Source organism: Polypterus senegalus, chromosome 14 (assembly GCF_016835505.1).
Source record: "Polypterus senegalus isolate Bchr_013 chromosome 14, ASM1683550v1, whole genome shotgun sequence".
NCBI lineage: Eukaryota > Metazoa > Chordata > Cladistia > Polypteriformes > Polypteridae > Polypterus > Polypterus senegalus.
The window spans coordinates 136044638-136067860 of NC_053167.1; the positions used below are offsets into that span (position 1 = coordinate 136044638).

A 23223-nucleotide genomic window follows, 5' to 3' on the forward strand; every position below is an offset into this window, starting at 1 on the left:
TTAGAGGGGGTCATACCATACACGTATCCCACGCAGGCTTGCTCAACTTCAGAGTAAGGTATGCCTGCATCAGCTAAAGCCTTCTGGCCTGAAAAGATAAAACAGAAAGCATTTAACTCACTACACATTAGGAACTTCAAGTCTTAAAATCAACATATTATGGTCACAAGCTACTTAGTGAGACAAAAACGGAATATGAAATAATAATTTATTTTTTTCATTTTTGTACAGTATCAGTATACTGCTGCTGGATTATGTGAATTTCCCCTTGGGATTAATAAAGTATATCTATCTATCTAATCAAGAGGTGGCATGGTCTTGGTGTCTATTCAAATGAAATGGAAATTCAGTTAGACTGGAAAAGTATAAGACCTGCTGTACTAAAACAAGTGCAGGAAAAAGTGTAATTCAAGGTAGAGAATGGAGGAAATGTGCAGAAGCTGTTTGGGGGACAGAGAATATAACAGGTACTAACCCAAGATGATCTATGCACGTGCAAGGCAAAGCAAGTATATTTGCATTAAAGAATATAACATTTTTTGAAATGATTATTTCGCAATTTAATTTTTTTTTTTTCTGTTTTAATGTTGGCACAAATGGTATTCCATAGCTTTCTAACCTTAAAAAACATACCTGCTTCTTTCGCCATATCAGGATAGTCAAAATTTTCACGCACCCCAGGCTTTTCAAACTATATGAATAGAGAAAAACAAAAAATGAAGACTAAAATGAGTAACTGTAATTATTAGTGTACAATTTCTTTTAAATTCTTAAGCTAATTTAAACCACAGGGTAGTATGGTGGTCTGCCTCACAGATCCAGCATTCTGGGTTTGAATCTTGCTTTCTTATAAAAGATATGACTTAATGTTTTGCCTTCTTAGCGTTTTCATTCTGCCATGTCAGGTGTCACACACGTGCGTATGGGAGGCAGCTGCTTCTTCTTGTTTTGGCTGCTCCCATTAGGGGTTGCCACTGCGGATCATCTTCTTCCATATCTTCCAATCCTTATCATCTTGTTCTGTTACCCCCATCACCTGCATGTCCTCTCTCACCACATCCATAAACCTTCTCTTAGGCATTCCTCTTTCCCTCTTGCCTGGCAGCTCTATCCTTAGTACCCTTCTCTCAGTATATCCACCATCTCTCCTCTGCACATGTCCAAACCAAAGCAATCTTGCCTCTCTACCTCGGTCTCCGTCTCTTTGGAGACAGCGTCCAACCTGAACTGACCCTCTAATGTCCTCATTCCTAATCCTATCCATCCTCGTCACACCCAGTGCAAACCTTAGCATCTTTAACTCTGCCACCTCCAGCTCTAAATGAGGGGGCGGCAGAGTGTGCTGACGTTTTTTTACTCCGCTTTCCTGCAGACCGCAGGAAATTCCGCCTGCCCCAATGACATCACTTCCACTTTTCCGCCCCTTCTCACAATGTCACTTCTGTTTATGTACCTTCTGATGATGTCACTTCCGGTTCCACCCCTTCTGATAACATCACTTCCAGTCCCGACCCAATGGCGGAGGACCCTTCCATTTCCTATCCTTTAAATGATGTCACGTCCGGGTCCAAGCCAATTGAGGAAGATCTTTACGGATCTGGCTCCTGTTGACATCATATCCCTGCCGTGGCCTTTAAAGCAGCCATTTAACAAACAGTTGATCAGTTCTGTTATCGACTCCGTTCTGAGCACATCAGTGCTGACCACTTACCCATTTTGCAGCCAGGGAATATTATACGGGTGGCTGCCCCAAGCCTATTTTATGACTCTTGTGTCTGGTTTTTGTGACACAGGTCATTCTTATATCATAGGTTTTGTTCTCTCCAAGAATATCATCCAAATGATTTGCAGCCTGAACATAAGAGACTTGACAAAATGAGAGGAGACCATTCAGTCCATCAAGCCCATTTGTTTAGCTAATAGCCAAGATGTCTTCCATATCTATCCAGATTTTTCTTAAAGGTTACCAAGGTTTCTACTTCAACTCCATGTCTCAGTATTTTTTCCCCCTAATTCCCACAACTCTTTGTATGAAGATGTGCTTCCTGGATTCAGTTTTACACTACCAGTTTTAGAACACCTCCAGTTTTCCTTCAAATTTCATCAGTTGAAATGCAGTGAATGACCTAAAATGGTGAAAAGGTAAGCAGTAAACTGGCAAAGGTTTAAATGTAAAGTTTAGCAAAAACTAAAATAAAGGAAATCTGAGAATACTACAAATGGGCCTTCTTCAGGGAACAATTAATAGGTTACAACCTACAGATTTTGTGCAGCAATTAAAGTAAATGAACCCTTGCAGGTTGAAGCAAACAATTTGCACAGGTGTCCCCATGTCTCTTGATTACTTAAAAACCCTCTGTTTCTCTTAAAGCAGAGTTGGTGCAGACTGTGTTCCTACACCCTCTACTACTACTACTTGGACAATATTGCACTGTAAAAAATTGTAAATTCCAATTAAAATGGAAGGATAATGGCAATAAATAAATGAAATGGTTCAGAGCATTATAACCCTTAGAAGTGAAGGCCTTCATTTAAAGAAATTGCAAAAAAAAAAAAAATAATCCAATTGTCAGTGAGTCAAGCAACTGGAAGAAACTCTGATAAGAAGAGATCTTTGGCAGACCCAAAGGCAACACCCAATCAGAAGACAGGTTTCTGGGGGTGACCAGTTGTATGATAAAAGACACCTCACAGTTCAAGAGCTTCAAGCACTGTTTAACAGTGCAGGTCGATAAAAGCATGCGTCAGTTTATACTGTGAAAATTAGACTTTGTGCTGCAGGTTGGACAGGGTGAGTGGCCTTAACAAGGCCATTCCTAAAAAGACACAATAGTGCCTTGAAATAGAGGCTGTGGACGACTGCAGATGGGAAGAAAGTCTTATGGACTGATGAATCAGAATTTGAGATCTTCAGTTCATCATGCAGAATGTTTGTACACCATCGAGCTGGATGGTTCCTCAGTGTGAGACACCAACTGTCAAACATGGAGGAGGAAGTGTGATGGTCTGGGGTTCTTTACCTGGAGGTAGAGTTGGTGACTTGCGCTCAGTGACTGGCATTCTAAGTCCAAAGGGTTACCACAGTTTGGCTGTTATCTCAGCAAAAGGTGCAGGCTACTTTGACGAATCAAACATTTGAATACAATTTTGCACACTTGATGATTCCTTGACTTATTTTTTTATTTGCCACTGTTTATTTCTCCTATGCCAGTGTAATATTGTCCAAGTCGTACTTCAGAGGGTGTAATAACAGAGCAGTCTGGTCCAGCTCTGCTTTAAGACACAGAGGGTTTTTAAATAATCGGCAGAGTTTGGACACTTGTGCAAACTGTTTGATTCAATTTACAAGGCTTCATTTACTTTAAATGCTGCACAAAATCTGTAGGTTGTAACCTGTTAGTTGTTCCAGGAAGAAGGCCCATTTGTAATATTCTGAAATTTCATTTGTTTTTCAGTTTTTGCTAACCTAAACTTTACATTTAAACCTCTGCCAGTTTACTGCTTGCCTTTTCACCAGTTTAGGTCTGTAAGAGCCATTTTCCTAGTTATATAAGATTCATAAATATCTTAGTAGATGACAATGCATAATCAACGGGAGGTTCCTATAACCCCCATAAGTAGAATTGTATTGGTATATTCTTGCCATTTTCTAGCAGCTTTGAGTAAACATTATTCGTTAGTTAGTGACAGCCTTGCCATGTGTAAGGTGTACAGACATACGGTTTTAAACCGTGCTCGTGCTTGATGGCCTACGGGCTCTTTGAGCTTGTGAAGTAACACGTAAAGATAACGTGCTTATTTAAGCACGAAGCCATACACTTAAAGTTTTTTCTTCTGTACGCTATAAGTATAGAAATAACTAAAGTTCCTCAAGAAAAGCTAAAATTAGACAAGATACATTTTTTTTTTTTTTTTTTTTTTAATTGCCTTTTATTCTACGTGTGTAACTATTTTTTCTTTTATTCTTGTGTGGATTATTTGCTTTTAACTTTCACTAAATATTTTTAAAACAAACCTTTGGACTGTGAGATTTCTTTCGGCACGCACTTTGCCCGTGTTCGACTTCGACGGCTACAAGGTCATTCACTGCATTTAAGGAAAAACTAGAAATACTGAGTTGTTCTAAAACTTTTGACCGGTAGTGTATTTCCGTCATTCATAACATGAGCATTGAAATCACCACGTTAAGACCGTAGAAACAGAGTTTTTATTCTCTGTAACTCAGAAGCATTGAGACAACCCTTGCATCCACTGGAGAAAACCCTCAGCTGGGGGCTTGAATGTGTGTGGAGATTAACACAAGGTCTTTCACACATCAATCACAGCCAATCCTGATTAAGACATTTGGTTCCAGAACCCATGCTATGTGTGGAGGTGATACAAAGTATATCTAGCTTATACTTTTCAAACTCCCGCAAAATCTCAGGCTTCTTCCCTACCAGAGGGGTAACGGTTCCAAGTTCCAAAGCCAGTCTCCACTGCCAGGGTATAGTCCAGTTCAGGGGTTTTCTCACCTATGCCTGAGACTAAAACAGCATTGCACCCAATCATCCCCCTACAAGATGGCTCTACATCACCATTTCGGGCCGAGCATGATCAGATTATGTAGGTTGCCCAACCACTAAGTGCTTGCAGTTCTCAGTTAACCCTATCGTGGGCAGGGTGCACTGCGTTTTAACCTGTACCTTCATCTCAGATTACATCCCAGACTTGTTCTCCAAGGGAGACCCTAACAGAAGAAAATAGCTAAAGACAAACAAGCTCCAAGTATTAGTAAGGTGCACAAGCCCCACCACCATGTCGAGGTGAATAGGTTATTCTATTGATTCCTGTATTATTTCTTTTACTATACAAAAAAGACACTATATACAATTGTAATATATATACTCAGCAAAAAAAGAAACGTCCTCTGACTTTTAACTGTTTTTACTTTCAGTAAACTTAATGTGTAAATAGTTGTATGAACACTAAAAGAGTCAACACCGTAAGACATAAACTAAAAATGTTTCACAATGTGTCCCTGAATGAAGGGAGGCTCAAAATCAAAAGTACCAGTCAGTATGTGGTGTGGCCACCAGCTGCTTGAAGTACTGCAGTGCATCTCCTCCTCATGGACTGGACCAGATTTGTCAGTTCTTGCTGTGAGATGTTACCCCACTCTTCCACCAAGGCACCTGCAAGTTCCTGGACATTTCTGGGGGGAATGGCCCTAGCCCTCACCCTGCGATCCAACAGGTCCCAGACGTGCTCAATGGGATTGAGATCCGGGCTCTTCCACTGCGAGGATGATCAGCTGTCCTTCCTGTCTCCTGTAGCTGTCTTAGGCGTCTCACAGTGCGGACATGGCAATTTATTGCCCTAGCCACATCAGCAGTCCTTATGCCTCCCTGCAGCATGCCTAATGCACGTTCACGCAGATGAGCAGGGACCCTGGGCATCTTTCTTTGGGTGTTTTTCACAGTCGGTAGACAAGTCTCTTTAGTGTCCTGCGTTTTTAGAACTGTGACCTTAAATGCCTACTTTCTGTAAGCTGTTAAGGTCTTAACGACCATTCCACAGGTGCATGTTAATTAATCGATTATGGTTAATTGAACATGCATGGAAAACATTGTTTAAACCCTTTACAATGAAGATCTGTAAAGTTATTTGGATTTTTAAAACATTATTGTTGAAATACACAGTCCTGGAAAAAGGAACGTTTCTTTTTTTGCTGAGTATATATATGCACTATATACTCTTGCACATCTATTAAAATATCCTAATTTAAAAAAAAAAAAAAAAAGTAATTTCAGTTAATCAAATTCAATGTGAAAACATTTCAGAACTAATCAATCATTTACCTGTTCTGTTTTTGCAACAGTGACTATCAAAACCAAAGTACAGACTGAGAAGTTCGCTGCTATCACTGTCACTGAGAGTGCTGCCCTTGAACTCAAAACTGCGATAAAGTTCGTGGTACTCACGGGCAACATTAGAATAACCAACTGGCAAACGTGAAACAAGTGTATACTGAAAAAAAGGTTTTATATTTAAGGGCTTGAAAAACATTTTGAGCTTAAAACTTTCTGTGGTTTTCTACAATGCCGAATATGGAAAATGGCCAAAGATGAGTTCCTGTGTACTACTTGTAAAATACACTCGCTCTGCAAATTCTTGGGTCATGCTGTCCTAATACTGGGTAGGGCCTCCTGTTGCCCTCAGCACAGCCTCAGTTCTTCATGGCATGGACTCTGTTGAAAAGGCAATATAGTAGTGGTTCCCTTTAATTAGTTGTCATCCACCTTGCATTGTTAGTTATTGTGATTGGCCTTTGCCGAGTTTTAACTTGGCCAATCACAGGGTTTCACTTTGAACCTTATAGATTAGTTTGGTGGCGTCTTAACAGCAGAGTAGGTGCTTTCTTTGTTAAATGTGAAAGTTTGCGTAATTATATATAAAGTAAGTGTAATTTAATTGTTTGCCCTTAAAGTATATTGTTTATGTGTTTAAGTTTGTAATTTGGATATATATATATAATATTTTAGTACAGTTTCTAAAATAGACGTTTTGAGGACGCTAAAGCACAGTTGAAGAGATGCTATTTGGAGTTTCACATACTGTATATTATTTGTTATAGAATTACAGTATTATACATATTGTATATGAAGAAAGTGTATGTGTTAAGAATAATTTCTCTCTATTATATAAAAAAATCCTGAGACGAGACTAAATTTTATTCAAGAGATTTTTCCAAGTCCCACGAGACAAGACTTTGGCCATGAGATTTTTTTCAAGTCATGCCCTCCTCTCAACCACATTCAACTATGCACACAGCCCTGTCACCTATCATTCATGTGAATGCTTTTGACAGACACAGTTCCTGCTCTCTCAGCTCTTATAAATTTCAACATTTTCCTCACTTTAAGTTCCCAATTAAATAAGACATATTATTTCCAAATCTTATTGAAGAATTTCATAACGAAGGGTTATCAACAGAAGAAATGAGTACACGGGCAATCCTAGCACCGAGAAACAATAAAGTCAAACAAATTAACGTGAAAATTGTCAATCGGTTTGTGGCGGACACACCCCTTCTACTTATGTTCCAGGGGAGCAGCTATGGGCTCCTCAGTATCTCCACCAGGACGCTTGGTGGCAACCTCCCTGGTTGACGATGGTGCCTCAGTCTCCCACAGGGTTCCATGGGAGATGGAGTTCTCCACAACCCTGTGGGGATCTGGGGTGGCAGCCAGGGAGTGCTGCAGGGATCCCGGAGCCAGCATGGACACCTCTATAGCCCCGCCCGAAAGTCCAATTAGCAACAGGTGATCAAGAACCTGGGGCACTTCCGGGTGGGCTAAAAAAAGGGCCAGCATCCACCACTCGAGGCCAGAATCGGGAGGAAGAGGACAAGGTTGCCTGGGAGGAGTGGTGGTGCCACAGGAAGAGTGTTTGTTGGTCAATGTTTAGTGCTTGGGACTGTGTTGTGGCTGGACGGATTACGGGGAAGACGTACCCTCCAGCTGAAGAAAAATAAAGCATGTGTCTTTTTAACACGTGCCTCAGTGTGAATCTGTGCCGGGTCGGGCGCTATATAGTGTCAAATTCACAGGTTACACAGCAAATGGATTAAATGCATATCAATAGACCATACTGAAACAGCTGGTGGTGATGGTGCGGAAGATGAAAACATCAACTTACAATATAACGAAGAATATCTACAACCGTTAACAGCGTCCAGTCTTCCACCAGCCGAATGACTATTGAAAGAAGGATGTATCGTAATGTTATTGTGTAATTTATATCTGAGTGAGGGCTATGCAATAGGACAAGATTAGTTGTGTTCAAAATTGGTCAAACAATTATGACATGTAAAATTTTAACAGGCGACAAGAAAGGTAATGTCGTACATCTTCAGGGGATAACATTAGACACCAAAGGAGATCTTGATATGCCATTCGTATTAAAACATTTACAGTTTCCCGTTAGAACAGCTTTTTCTATGACAATTAACAAATCTCAGAGCCAAATATTCAAAAAAAGTTGTTTTATTTATTAGAGAGAAAGAAACAAAATTCACTCACGGGCAGTTATACGTTGCATTGTCACGATGAAAGTCCAAAACACAGAATCAAAACTCAACATGACATTGACAAAAAGTTAATTCCACAACTTGTTTTTACTGCAGTTTTACAGTAAAAGTATTTGCATGTGAATTTCAAAGCCAAATAGAACAAAATTGAATTACGCAACAAATAACTCAATGCAACACGAAACAATTTACTTTCAAATTATTATGTTTTACTATTTTTAATATGGTTATTTACTCTCTGTAATGTAAAATAGTTAAATTAGGCATATGTAACAATTCCTATGAAAATAACAACCAGTTTAAATTGCACATCCGCATCCCCATACGCGAGCAGCATAACCCTGAGGTTATGGATTCAAATCCTGCCCTGACATTAAAACACTGCTGAAAACATATTACTTTAACATGGCCTTTCTATAACTTCAATTTAACTTAATTTAACTTAATCCTGATACTCTATATGTTCAACTTCCTCATAATAACTATTCATGGTGGCTCTAAAATCCGTACTGACCCCTACTCTCTCTTCTGTTTCTTTTTCTGGTTTCTTTGTGGTGGTGGCCTGCGCCACCTCCACCTACTCAAAGCTTCATGATGCTCCAACAATGATGGATGGATTAAAAGGCAGAAGTCTACGTGACCATCTTCATCAAGCCCTTCCGTGAAAACCCTAAATCCAAAGAGGACTCTTTCATTTATGTTAGGTAGAATGTCCAGAGGGGACTGGGCGGTCTCATGGTCTGGAATCCCTACAGAATTTATTTTTTCTCCAGCCGTCTGGAGTTTTTTTTTGTTTTTTCTGTCCCCCCTTGCCATTGAACCTTACTCTTATTCGATGTTAATTAATGTTGATTTATTTTGTTTTCTTATTGTGTCTTTTATTTTTCTATTCTTTATTATGTAAAGCACTTTGAGCTACTGCTTGTATGAAAATGTGCTATAGAAATAAATGTTGTTGTTGACATCGTGTGGCCCTGAGCAAGTCACTTCACCCGCTTGTGCTCCAATTGGAAAAACAAAGGAAATGTAACCAATTGTAAGTCGGTTTGGATAAAGGCATTAGCCAAGTAAATAAATGTAAGTGCAGTGCTCGCAGGCTCCAAAGGCCCATTGATTCTCACACTTTACAGCAGCTCACTACACTTAAAATTGACCGCTCACTGTTGACACTCAGGAGCGGGTCATTTGCATTATGAAATTCCAGGACAAACTGTGGGTCTGTGATACAGCGGGTCCGCGGCTCAGAATGAAAGCCCAGTTTTTAATTAAATAATTGCCGCACTCATGGCTTAAAGTGGGGATGTGGTAGTGTGGCCAGAGCGGTTCCTGGGCGCTACGTGAGGCGGAAGTTTCCTTGCTTATGTGCACAGGTGAGGAATCGTCCGCATCTGTAATTGAAGCCAGTAGCTGCCATGCCTGAGCCATGTCCCCGTAACAAACAGGAGAAGCGCGAGGCAGACGGAAAAAAACGAAAAAAAAAAAAAGAACGGTAAAGGAAAGGAAGAGACGGAGAGTGAGAGAGGAGCACTGGGGAAAGAGAGTGGACGAGCCAGCCAGCTGTGTTAGTGCGGTCAGGAGTCAGCAGATGGAGCGAGTGATCGGCGCTCATGGGACAGGATCGCCCCCAATCAGGCTTTTAATAGAGTGGGTACGACCGGGGAAAAGTCCGTCCTAGGGATCTGAGGGACGACTTCGAGTACGAGAAGAAGGATGGGAGGACAACCATCCCTGAGCGGTCAGGCAGACACCGCCGGAGGCAGCCATGACGGGGGTCGGGAGAATGAGGACTGCAGTGGCTGAAGTCTCTCCCGCTGAATATACCTTGGGTGAGCTGGAGAGACGGGGAAGGAGCTGAATTTGGCTGGTGTGACCCCAATGTTGTTAGAAGAACTGTAATCTCGTTTTAAACGCCTGGGATTTTTACCTTTTTAATGGATTACTTATTTACTAGTCGACGCCTGCCGTAGCATACAGCGGTGTAACAACAGGAACAGAAAACAGTGAGAAAGGAATTCAGAAACCAAGAAGAAAGAAATAATTCCTGAAAGACACAGTTGTGAATAGGTGTTTTGCTGGAGATGACAGATCTAACCCTAGAAAAAGCCGTGGCTGAAGACTGGTTGTTGTAGATTAACGCAAATCTTTGCAAACGTTTGTCCATGGGACGTCTCCAAATCTGTCCCAATGTGATACAACGAAATCTACTGCCCTATGTCGTAGTGAGAGTGCGTTGCCTTCATCAACCGTTTGTTTCAAGAAATAACCCACTGATAGGAACAGGCAGTTGCCGGATCCCGGAATACAGATGATGTTGTACAAAAACCCGTCGACAGAGAAGATACTGTTGTTCACTTTATAACAAAGGCTTAGGAAACAACCGTCGCAGTAAAACGAAAATAGCAAGGTGCGAAACCAATGCCAATGGCCAATTAAGGAACACGCCCTGAAGTTGGCGACTGAGTGAGGAGAGCGCTTTTCTTTGGTCTGCTGCGTGGATCTCGGATTCACGCAAATAAATCAGTACGGCAAGCGAACTATGATACATAGCAAAATAAGAGAAGTCGCAAAACCAACTGCAATGAATGTTCAAGCAAATTATAGAAAATAAACCCAACCTAAATCCATTAAGTAGTTCTCTCGTGAAAAGCAGACAGACGTACAGGCCGAGACACATTAGATTTTATATATTATATATTAGTAAACCTTCAAAATAATATGCAGTTAAGGTCTCAACAGCATTCTCAGCATTTCTGGAGCTTAGTAGAGCCAGATAACTATACGAATCTTCACCAAGCAGCTCTGAAAATGTCTGCTTTGTTTGGCTCTACATAACTCTGTGAGTCTGTCTTTTCCGACATGAATGTCATGAAATCAAAGTTCAGAATAAGACTGACAGACGAACATCTAAATGACTCCATAAGAGTGAACCCGAGTGGCTCCACTCCACTGTACACCTCAGTGCCAGTCATCTGACTAAGTAAAAAACACATCACACTTGTGACTGGACATGTGAATAAAGTGACACAGTGACATGTGACAAAATGACAAATGAAGACGTCATATCTGTGTGTTTGGAATTGCATTGTTTTGTTTTGACGGCATTCATGTTTTACTTAAATAGTGTGAGATACACTAGAAAATGCATACAGACACACAAAATGCACTTGTAGGTGAACTTAATATTTTTTGTGATGATTTAATGTAAAATGTGAGTTGTGGACACCAACATTTTATAAAATGTTCAGGCAAAACAAGCTTATTCAGTTCGTTTGGGTTGAAATAAGCGATGAGAAGAAACATTACAAAAACATGAGGAGCTCTTGGCCATTTTCATTTTGTAAAAGTAGCTCTCAGGGGGGAAAAAAAAAAAAGGTTGGAGACCCCTGGTCTAAACAATGTGCAGAAACTATTAATATTACAATGCTGGCAGCCATGCCACATACCCTGCAGAAGAGGTCATCCACCTGAAGCTAAGCACGTTTGGGCCCAGCCAGAACTTGGACAGGAGACCAGCAAGGAAAAGCTTGGGTTGCTGCTGGAAGGGGTGCTGGTGAGGCCATCAGGAGACGCTTACCCTGAGGTCTGAACGTGGATCCCAATGCCCGAATGCAGTGACGGGTACACTCGTGCTGTAAAAATGGGGTCGTTCTTCAGATGAGACATAAAAACGAGGTCCGGACTCTCTGTGGTCATAAACAAATCCCTGGGCATCCTTTATAAACAGCAGTGTGTATCCTGTCCTGGCTAAACTGCCCACCACGGCCTAGTCGTACTGGCCAGCCTTATCATCTCCGGTCTCCAACTGACTAACTGTCACTCACCCCTTAACCGTCTAACAGCTCAAGTGTGTTGAGTATACTGGTGCAAAATGTCTGCTGTCACATCATTCAGATCCTCACAGCCCTAAGAAATATGCTTTAACTAGTGAAAAAAGCACTACAGTATATAAATGTAAGGAATTATTATTATTAAAAAGGCAAATAAAATATTAGATTACACTGAAAACAAGGTTGCAATACATAAATCTAGGAGGGATGTTATGCTCAGACTATATATATGGCTGAACCTGACTCCAGTGCTTTGGCCATTGGCCGCATTTAGCCACTGATGCGTATCCGATGGTATCCATACATATAAAAGACAAAGCCCTCACTGACTCTTCACTAATTCTCCCACTTTCCATATAGGTGGGAAGCCGAAATTTCGCATGCTCATTCCTTGCAGTGTACTTACAAAAGTTAGGTATGTCTCATGTCCTATTGCAACACCCAAATAGGAGGGGGGGGGGTAATGGGTGTACCCCCTAAACTGTATATGTGTATATAAAATTCTTTTCGCGGTTGAAACGGAAATTACGTACAGTATGACCACAATAGTCCGGTTACACACAGAAAGTGAGACAGAAGCAGATCGAGAGAGAAGGCTCGCAAGCTCGCTGATCAACGTATACAACAATCACAATTGAGGGCCTCACAAACACCCGAACAACGTTCTGAACAGAATCAAATTCGACGGAAGCAGTATTCACAGGCTACCACGTCACACAGGCGTCAGGGTCTCTATATGGAGGGCTTCAATTATAACATTGAAAAAGACTATTGCCTATATCCAAAGGTTACAACAGGAGAAATGGACATCATCAACCAACATTTATTTATATAGCACATATTTATAAAAAAAAATGTAGCTCAAAGTGCTTTACAAAATGAATAGAAAAATAGAAGACACAATAAAAAATAAACATAAGTCAACATTAATTAACATAGAATAAGTAAGGTCCGATGGCCAGGGTGGACAGAAAAAAAAAAAAAAAACTCCAAAGGCTGGAGAAAGAGAAAAAAAAAATCTGTAGGGATTCCAGACCACGAGACCGCCCAGTCCCCTCTGGGCAATCTACCTAACATAAGTCAAACAGTCCTCTTTGTATTTAGAGTTTTCATGGAAGGACCTGATGATGATGGTCACGTAGACTTCTGGCTTTCAGTCCATCAATGTTGGTGCATCAGGATGCTTTGAGTAGGTGGTTTGTGTGAGTACTGCCAAGCACAGAGGGTTACATTTGAATCACGTGAGATATGTTGTTCATATATATATATATATATATATATATATATACAGGAAACCCATCTTCACTATTTCTGCAACTTCCAATATACGTGGGAAGCCCAAATTTCACATGCTCATCCTTTACACTGTACTTACAAATGTTAAGTATGTTTCATTTTGCGTTATGCCCCATAACGAACATTCGAAAAGAATGTCTTCTTTTTGGCGGATCTCACCTTAATGCCGTAAGGAACCTCTCCTTTTGGCGGTTTCATTTCTTATTTCTGTCAACATAGGATTTACTTCAAGGCAAAGACACACAAGGGCCGCCCCCGATCCCCCTTCCTTTTTCCACACGGCAGCTGTCCGCGCACCTACCACGTGGTTGGCTCCCTGCCTATACATTAACGACATCCCGTGCTCATGTGCCTCCTCACTTGCTTACTTATTTTCCTCAGCTGTTCGTCATGCTCACTGCTCCCTTCTTCTTTACTCCACCACTTCATGCCTGTTATTGTTGGCCTTTCTTCACGTCTTCCTGCTGGTGACGCCTACCTTTTCATTTAGTTTCTTCACACTCTAAATCCTATGGGCAGGCCTCCGCATACTCTACTTTTGTAGGTCGGCGGATCAATTATGTTACTATGAAACTTACAACCACCAAAACTTTGTAACAGCACCAGGCTTCAGATCAAATCTCTGCACAAGAACCTCATTGAGGCAACGGTCTTCACTGGAACTGGCTCATGGGAGATTGGATTTATTTCTCCCATCCCTCTCATACCCTCTGACGTCCCATTCTAATTTACAGTAAGGGTCTGCTTTGCTATGACAATAAATGTGTCACAGGGCCAGGTGAGCATTGACTTGACACGCGATTGCTTCTCTCATGGCCAACTGCACGTTGCATGCTCAAGAGTAAGCTCCGCAGAGAGCCTGGTCATTTTACAGCCCGAGGGCAGAACTGCAAACGTCATTTACAAAGACATCCTTACATCCTAAAAATGTGCATTTCTCATACACAACATTTGTCTCTATTATAAAAAAAAATCCTGGAGAGAAACAGTAGGGCGATGAGACATGATCTTCATGTTAAGATCACAGAAGACACTTAAAAAGACAAAACAAGACAAAACAGATTGGCCATGGAGCATCTCGCAGAGACATTAAACATGAGACTTTTTGCCAAGAGACTGACCCAGGACCGTCTCGCGAGGACATAGAAAATGAGAGTCCTGCAAGACACACCCTACTTACAAATAAATAAGAGCACAGGCAGCAACACACTTCATCGTATTTTGGTTTTGAGCACACACAGATCCAGGGCTCTCAGCGCATATAAAGCATAGAAGGACAATACATTACAAATGAAACATCGACGACTAAGCGAAGAAGAAAGCAGCGCAGAGAAGAGAGACTCAAAAAAAAAGTTGGCACGATACACACATGTGGAGAAAGTTAAAGAATATGAAAGTAGGAAAATTACAAAGTATTAAAAAAAGTAAAGATCGCAGTAGCGCAAACAAATGGAAATTATTACTCAAAAAAGGGAAACTAATCCCTAATAAAGAGGTTAAAAAACAAGGGGGCCAAACACATGCAGAGCAGGTTAGAGAAAATGAAAACTGGAATTCAAAAGACTCACAAAAAAAAAAAAAAAAAAAAAAAAGTAGGCTCGAAACACATGCAGAGCAAGATACAGAATATGAACGCAGAAAAAAAAAAACGACCGTGTCAAAAAAAAAGAAAGTAAAGATCGCATTAGCGCAAAGAAAGAGAAATTATTACTCGGAGAAATAACGAAAAGGTGAATAGAGATCGAATATATGGACACAGGTGATATGTCAGAAGTATGTAAATATTGTAAGGCTTTGAAGTTTAAGTCAGAGAATTTCAAAAATGGAGTTTACCTCACATGCATTTATTGGTTACTTTGCAAAAAAAAAATGATTAACTGCTGATGATGAAGATCGCTTTGTCTGTGCTCAAATTCCAAACAGAGAAACCTTTCCTGAATTACGGTACAAAGTCATTAAACACGAGTCGCACTGACCTCATGAAAAAGATTCAGCTCATTGGGACTCGGAAGATTCCAAATATTGTTTTCATAGAAGTTCTGAAATAAAAGTGAAACTAATGAAATAGCAACAATTCAAAGAAAAAGAATCTTAAACGTGTGTATCTGCAAAATGAAACATGGGGGTTGGCGAGCAAAGCCCCCTAGTACAATCACAAATGAAACTCTTAATCATCAAAGGGAGGCAGGGTGGCACAGTGGGTAGCGCTGCTGCCTCACAGTAAGGAGACCTGGGTTCGCTTCCCGGGTCCTCCCTGTGTGGAGTTTGCAGGTTCTCCTCGTGTTTGCGTGGGTTTCCTCCCACAGTCCAAAGACATGCAGCTTAGGTGTATTGGCGATCCTAAATTGTCCCTACTGTGTGCTTGGTGTGTGGATGTGGATGTGCCCTCTGCGGTGGGCAGGCGCCCTGCTCGGGGTTTGTTTCTACCTTGCACCCTGTGCTTGCTGGGATTGGCTCCCGTGACCCTGTGTTAGGACTGACTGAATATCATCAAATTCACTCTCAATACTAAAATAAGCCTACAATTTCACTGACAATCATGTTACGTTATTTTTAAAATATTTGCCTTTTCTTTTTTATAACTTCTTTAACACACTACTTTTCCGCTGCGGAGCGCAGGTATTTTGCTAGTTTATACTAAAAGCCAACACTGTGCACACTGTGGTGGTTATGCTGTTGTGGCACTGCCATATCTGTGTAAGCACCTAGAGAACTTGTAAAATATTTAGATAGTGATGTTCTTCTTTAATTTGATGGTGCTGTATTTGTTTTCCTAGCACATTATGTGAAACTAACGCAAGGGCAGTAGCCTGTAACTGCGTGTCATCTTCTAAATATTTCTTGAACTTATTATATGTTGCTACAATTAACACTTTTGCATACCTGTCACACAAGACTATCTGGGCTATATTTACATTAACTTACTGTCATTTCAGATTTCATGATCTGCTTTGATTTGACATCTACACTCAACTTTTGTTTTCTCAATACAACAGAACCCCAGTTTAACATTCCCGAATTTAATTGGGAGCAACTTGTTGTTGATGACAAAGGTTTGACGACGATGGCCAGACTGCTTGAACCTAACAGGAAGGCTACGGTAACTCACTTAACTACTCTGTTGTGAGCAGAAAAACATCTCAGAACGCACAACTCGGATGGGCTACAACACCAGGGGTCCACTCCTGTCAGCCAAGAACAGAACGCTAAACCTGCAGTGGGCAGAGACTCCACAAAAGTGGACATTTGAAAACTAGACAAACTAAGCCTGGTCTGATAAATCTTAATTTCTGCTGAGGAACACAGATGGTAGGCCCGACAGCATGAAACCATGCACCCAACACCCTTGGTGGTGGTGTAATGGTGTGGAGAAATTTTTAATCACATAATAATCAGATTACTAGGACAGCACTTTTTCACTTATGAAATATTGCAAAAGTTAGACCTCTTATAACATTGCTTTTGTTTTCAGTCGGCTAGATTACTGTAACGCACTCCTCTCAGGACCACCTAAAAAAGACATCAATCGATTGCAACAAGTGCAGAATGCAGCTGCTAGAATCTTAACTAGGAAAAGAAAATCTGAGCACATCACCCCAGTCTTAGTGTCACTACACTGGTTACCTGTGTCATTTAGAATTGACTTTAAAATACAGCCGATGATTTACAAAGCCTTCAATAATCTGCTCCATCCCATATCTCAGAATGTCTCTCACCTTACACTCCAAATCGTAACCTTAGATCGTCAAATGAGTGTCTACTTATTATAGAATAGAATGCCTTTTATTGTCACTATACACATGTACAATGAGATTAAAAGCAGCTCCTTCAGTGCAGACATATATGTAGAACACAACAAGTAAATAAACAAATGGTACAAAAAGTTGCAAAGAAGCTGCAAAAAGTTCTGCGACGCTATATACAGTGCATCCGGAAAGTATTCACAGCGCATCACTTCTTCCACATTTTCTTATGTTTCAGCCTTATTCCAAAACGGATTAAATTCATTTTTTTCCTCAGAATTCTACACACAACATCCCATAATGACAACGTGAAAAAAGTTTACTTGAGGTTTTTGCAAATTTATTACAAATAAAATTTCCGGATGCACAGTACATATGTAAAGAATAATAACTATTTCACTATTGGGTTATATTGCACATAATTTAAATTGATGATCATGTGCAGTGAGTACTGGATGGTGGACTCGGAGAGTAATGATATTGTACAGTATATAGATATTGCACAGTTTTTATCAGTACCATTTAGATATTGGATATTGCACAGTTGATGGATAGAAGGAAGTCCAAGAGCTAAACTTAAAAGAAGTGGTGAAGCGGGCAGCCTTCTGCTGTTATGAACCTAAAATCTGGAATAGCTGACCGATAGAAATTCACTAGACTAATACAGTGGAGCACTTTAACAAACTGCTAAAAACTCATTATTTGAACATGGCTTTCTCAGAGCTTCATTTTAGTGTAACACTGATATTCTGTATATGCATTGAATTATTAAGTCCGTATTATCCCCTACTTTCTCTGCTGTTCTTTTTCTATTGTTTCTGTGGTGTCGATCTGCCCACCTCCCCGAACCCCTCCTACATTGATGGATTAAAGGCCAGAGGTCCACACGACCATCAGAATCTGATTCTTCCACGTGAAGCCTGAAAGCCATGAGGACCGATTGAGATCATTGATGTTAGGGGGGCTGGGTGGTCTCATGGCCTTGGAACCCCTGCAGATTTTGTTTAAGGCCATCACACCTTACGTTTACTCTTTGTTACTTAGCCTTGCCTAATTTTTAATTTTTTTTTCTTTCTTCATCTTGTAAAGAACTTTGAGCTCCATCACTTGTATGAAAACGTGCCTTAGAAATTAATAAATGTCATTGTTGTTGCAGTCGGATGGCGCATTGTTGAGTGATGATGGATTCGTTGTTTTTGAAGATGTGCACACCAGGCCAATAAAACCCACCCGGGTGTCTCTACCTCTTCTGCTGTTATGAACCTAAAATCTGGAATAGCTGACCGATAGAAATTCACTAGACTAATACAGTGGAGCACTTTAACAAACTGCTAAAAACTCATTATTTTAACATGGCTTTCTCAGAGCTTCATTTTAGTGTAACCCTGATATTCTGTATATGCATTTAATTATCATTATCATTCATTGTATCTCCACAATCAATACCAACCCCTACTTTCTCTGCTGTTCTTTTCCCGGTTTTCAATCGGTCTGCACCATACCACCTGATCAAAGTGCCGTAATGTCCCTCCATTGATGGATTGAAGGTCAGAGGTCCACATGACCATCATCGTCAACTTCTTCCACATGAAGCCCGAAAGCCATGAGGACTAACTGAGATCATTGATGTTAGGTAGAATGCCCAGGAGGGTCTGGGTGGTCTCGTGGCCTTGGAACCCCTGCAGATTTTGTTTTTTTTTTTTCCTCCACCCCTCTGGAGTTATTTTTTGTCCTCCTGGCCATCCGACCGTACTTTATTCTTTGTTGCTTAGTATTGCCTAATCTTACTTTTCTATTTTTCTTCTTTCTTTCTTCACCTTGTAAAGCACTTTGAGCTCCATCATTTGTAATGAAAGCATGCTCAAGAAATAAATGGTGTTGTTGAGAATGTTTCCTTGGTACACTTGGGGCCCACTAACACCCATCAATCACTGTTTGAATGCCACGGCCTATGCGAGTATCATTGCTGACCATATGCATTCCTTCAAGGCCATAATTTCACCATCTAATGACTACACCCAGCATGATAGTAGCACCATATCATAAAGTAAACTGGTTTTATGAACATCGCAGACAATTCAGTGCTCTTCAGTAGCCTTCTCAATTACCAGATCCTAATTAATAAAGAAATAAAATACCTCAGGGACAAATCTGTCAAAATCATGTGAGGCATCCATGTGAACACGGAGCAGAATCTCAAAGTAGTGCTTCCAACATCTTGTGGAATCCATCCTGTAAGAAACGCAGAGCCATCCAAATCTGCAGAGAGCGGAAGAGCATGCAGCGAGCGTACGGGTGTTTAGAAATAAAGCTAGCGTGCAGCGGGCGGCGTGGTGCAGTACATTAAGGCAGAGTTCATTTCAGTTTGCAATTCAATGTTATATTTAAAGAAGAAATATAAATGTTATGTGTGTTCATAACTTTGTTACAACTGTCGCAGATGTCGCAGATTTATACGTACATCTGAAAGGAAAAGGGGCAGACGCCGATAACTACACTGTTAAATTTGCTATCTGAAGGCAGCGTGACCATTTAATAAAGAACACCAAAAGATTACATGCCTGCTGGTTTTCATTCCCATTGTGAAGTTGTAAAGCAAGTTTTCCTGATACATCTGTGTGTTTAATCGAGACGCTGCTACGAATGGAGCAGCCCGAGTCAGCGTCCTAAGTAGGGGTCCTGAGTCGAGTGTCTATCCTACCCCACACATCCAATGAAGAACTGAGGCTGTTTTGAGGGCAATTTACCAACTTTCTAATGGATTCTTTAAGCATGTCACAAAGGAAAAGTCATCTCATGAACTGGCTTCACGAACACGACAATGAGCTCAGTGGCATGTGGTAGCACGGGAGATGAACGTGCAGCTGACAAATCTGGAGAAACTGCGCGACACAATCATCTCAACGTGGACCAGAATATCAATGGAATGTTTGCCACATCTGCTGGAATCCATGCAACAAAGAACTGAGGCCCTAAAGAGTATTAGTATAGCATTCCTAAAAATGTCCTCAGTGAGTGCATGTATTTCTTTTTAGTGTTATTAATATTGCAATTATTAATATAAATTAAGACCCAGGCCAATATTTGCCAGTTATGAATTTTGTGGTAATTGTGCACCCCTTGTTAGTATGATACCCTTTAGTTAAATTTTTCTTTAATCAAGCACGTTCTTCACTCTTTTAGTAATGGTCCCAAGCCCCACCTAAGCTGGAGCCCCATTGTCCCAATACAGTAACTATTGCAATTTGAAGGCAATGCACTGTGGAATATTCAAAAGAGACGTATTTATTTAAAAATCCCACTTACTTTACCAGACCTTCTAATTTTAAATTATCTACAATTTACAATTTAGGACGGCTGGTTTGAACCAGAAGCCATCATGTTTGTCACATGGAAAACTTTATATGGGATGTTTACATGTTGAAAAGTGAAAAACACTTCCACACATTCACTCCAGAAGGAAAAAAAACAAGAAACTTTCCAGTATTAACAATAGTTATGTACTAAATACCACCACGTTAAGGATAGTATATAATTTGCAATTATTTTTTACCTCCATACTTTCTTACCCAGGTAACATTATAATTAATACAGGGTGTAATATACAACGAAAGGGGCAGTGTTATTTCTCTAGAAATGTATGCCAGCTTTAACTGCGTTTCATCTCCGTTTGAACATTTAAGGTTTCTTCTCACTTTGAACATTTGAGATTTCATCTCAATATTAACAACATTTAAGATTTCCTCTCAGTATGAACATTTAAGGATTCATCTCACTTTGAACATTTAAGATTTTATCTCAATATGAACATTTAAGGTTTCATCACAATTTGAACATTTACGGATTCATCTTAATTTGAACATTTAAGATTGCATCTCAATATGAACATTTAAGGTTTCATCACAATTTGAATATTTAAGATTTCATCACAATTTGAACATTTAAGATTTATCCCATTCCTGCTGGCAGCCATTCTAAGCACTTTGCAGCGCAGTGAAATAACGCAAAATAAACCCAAACGACCGGAGCAGAAACGTATGAATTATTTTTTCCCCAACACGGATAAAGCGTTTTTGAATTATTATTTTTATTACTATTGTTATTAAAGGCTAAAGCTATTTTAGAGAACTTAAACATGTTTACTATAAACTTGCAAACTAGCCGATAACTTAACCAAGACACTAATTTGGTGTATAATGCTAAGAACGCAAAACAGCTGAGGAGTTAAATTTAAGGCCAATCTTGCCCACATTTTAACATCCACGTTCAACTTAATTTGCACAAAGTGTGACTCGACATTCGGCAGCACTTCATGCACGAGACACCTGAACTTTCGCACACTGACATCTGGGGCACAAACGGGATGGTGTCACCTACTGCTCTCCCTGCAAGAAAGGCAGCCTTGAACTTTCAATCTGAGTAATAAGTCGGATGATAACAGTAGTCTTGTCACGATGCCACCAAAATAAAATAAAAGTTAATAAGCACTACCTTCGTCATCCCCACTCCCACCACAAACACTCTGTGGTTTGCTGGTCTCATGGTAGCAAAACGAGATGAAAGTTGTCAAAAGCTGCAAGTCCGAACCTCGACAAAATGTGAATGAACTGCAGCCAGGAGACGGGGAAGAGCTGCGAAAGCGCCACCCTCGTACGTGCACACGTGCTCACGTATTCCGTACGTTCGTGCGTGTGCGTGAACGTGCTTGCCGCTTCTAAAAACTGTGGCCTGCGATACTTATGACGTATGTCCGGTACTGCCCACAACGTCAGTCACGAAACGCCCTTTGAGTCAGAAAAACCCTCCTATAAATCTAATTTTGATCATAGTGTAATGGAGGCGCTAATATTAATCATAGTCTAATACAGTATGATGGGTGTTACGTGACTGAAGTTGAGGGCGTTTCGTGATATTGGAGCGTTACATGACTGACCTCGTAGGTACTGCAGTCAGCTGTTGCCTACAACCGTAACTGGGCTGCGATGGACGTTTCGTGATTGACGCTGAGGGTGTTTCCTGATGTTGAGGCGACCCGTGACTGACCGCATAGATACTGCGGTCTGCTGTCATTACACTCTTTTTCCCAAAATGAAGTTTATTAAATACTTCAAAAAGTACAACATGGATATTCTAATATTTATAAACACAGAATAAAGAAAAACATAAGGAAGCAACAATTACAATAAAATATTTAAATTATATGAAGCTGAAAAGCCTTAACAAAGCTTTAGCCTTATTTAACTTTTTGTTTCGCCGTGATCGCAAACTTACTAAAGTCGTGGAATAAATCAATAAATTAGTGCGTACAAAAGTTATAAATTATGGTATCCTTCTGGAGAGTCTCATCTTGTGTATATAAAATTTCGCAAGTATAATAATTAATAATATAGTGTTCGAGTTAAAGGAGGAATTCTTAAAACACAGAAGTATGTAGGAACTTTCAAGGGGTATTTCTCTACCAATTCTTTTATCCAAAGTCTAGAAAAAGGTCTAACCAAAAGGAACTAACAAATACACAATGAAAAAATAAAAGTACAATAGACTCTGTAGCACCTTTACAGAATACCGAAGCATCACTTACATCAAAGAACTCTAAACAATAATTCTCTAATTTTGGTATTTATAAAAAAAAAAATTAGAAGAAAAAGTCCAATATGAGTGATTCTTTTTTCTTTATTGAGCTGACTGACCATTCATAAATTACTGGAGGGTTGGCTTCATGAACTAATAAGTGCCTCATAAAATTATTATTACAACACTTGTCCAATATGTGAACTCCATTTAAAGATAATAAAAATCTGTCTAATGAAAAAGTGTCTACCATGATGTGACTGTTTTTAATAATAATAATAATAAGTTGTATTTATGTAGCGCCTTTCATACACACAAGGACACTTTACAATTCAATAAATACATTAACAAAACAATCAAAATTACATACCAGAAAACGAATAATAGTCATTGAAGAGATGCGTTTTCAACAGGAGTTTGAAATGAATAATAGATTTTTTCTCGCGAAGGCTGAGAGGAAGAGCACTCCAAATTTTAGGGGCTCTCACACTGAAAACTCTGCCCCCCATAGTTACTAATCTGTATTTAGGTACAGCGAGTAAGTTAGCGTCCGATGATCTTAATGCACGGGCAGGAGTGTAAGGAAGCAGCAGCTCAGACAGATAATGAGGGGCTAAACCATGTAGGGCTTTAAAGGTGAGAAGAATAATTTTATATTTGATTCTTGAAAAGACTTTTAACTAATGAAATACAACCATCGGGGATAGAGTCACAA

At 40.1% G+C, this 23223-nt stretch overlaps 1 protein-coding gene across 1 annotated transcript in view; it reads right to left on the minus strand.

Annotated features, from left to right (window-relative positions):
* scp2a (sterol carrier protein 2a) overlaps positions 1-21584 on the minus strand; it is a 116953-nt gene extending 95369 nt beyond the window's left edge. Inside the window, exons 1-3 of the mRNA XM_039735935.1 lie at positions 21429-21584; positions 634-691; positions 17-88 (exon numbers count right to left, since the gene is read on the minus strand). Coding sequence (XP_039591869.1) covers positions 17-88; positions 634-691; positions 21429-21479 — 181 coding nt within the window. The 5' untranslated portion in view covers positions 21480-21584. The remainder of the gene's footprint in view (positions 1-16; positions 89-633; positions 692-21428) is intronic.
* Between the last annotated feature and the right edge of the window lie 1639 nt (positions 21585-23223).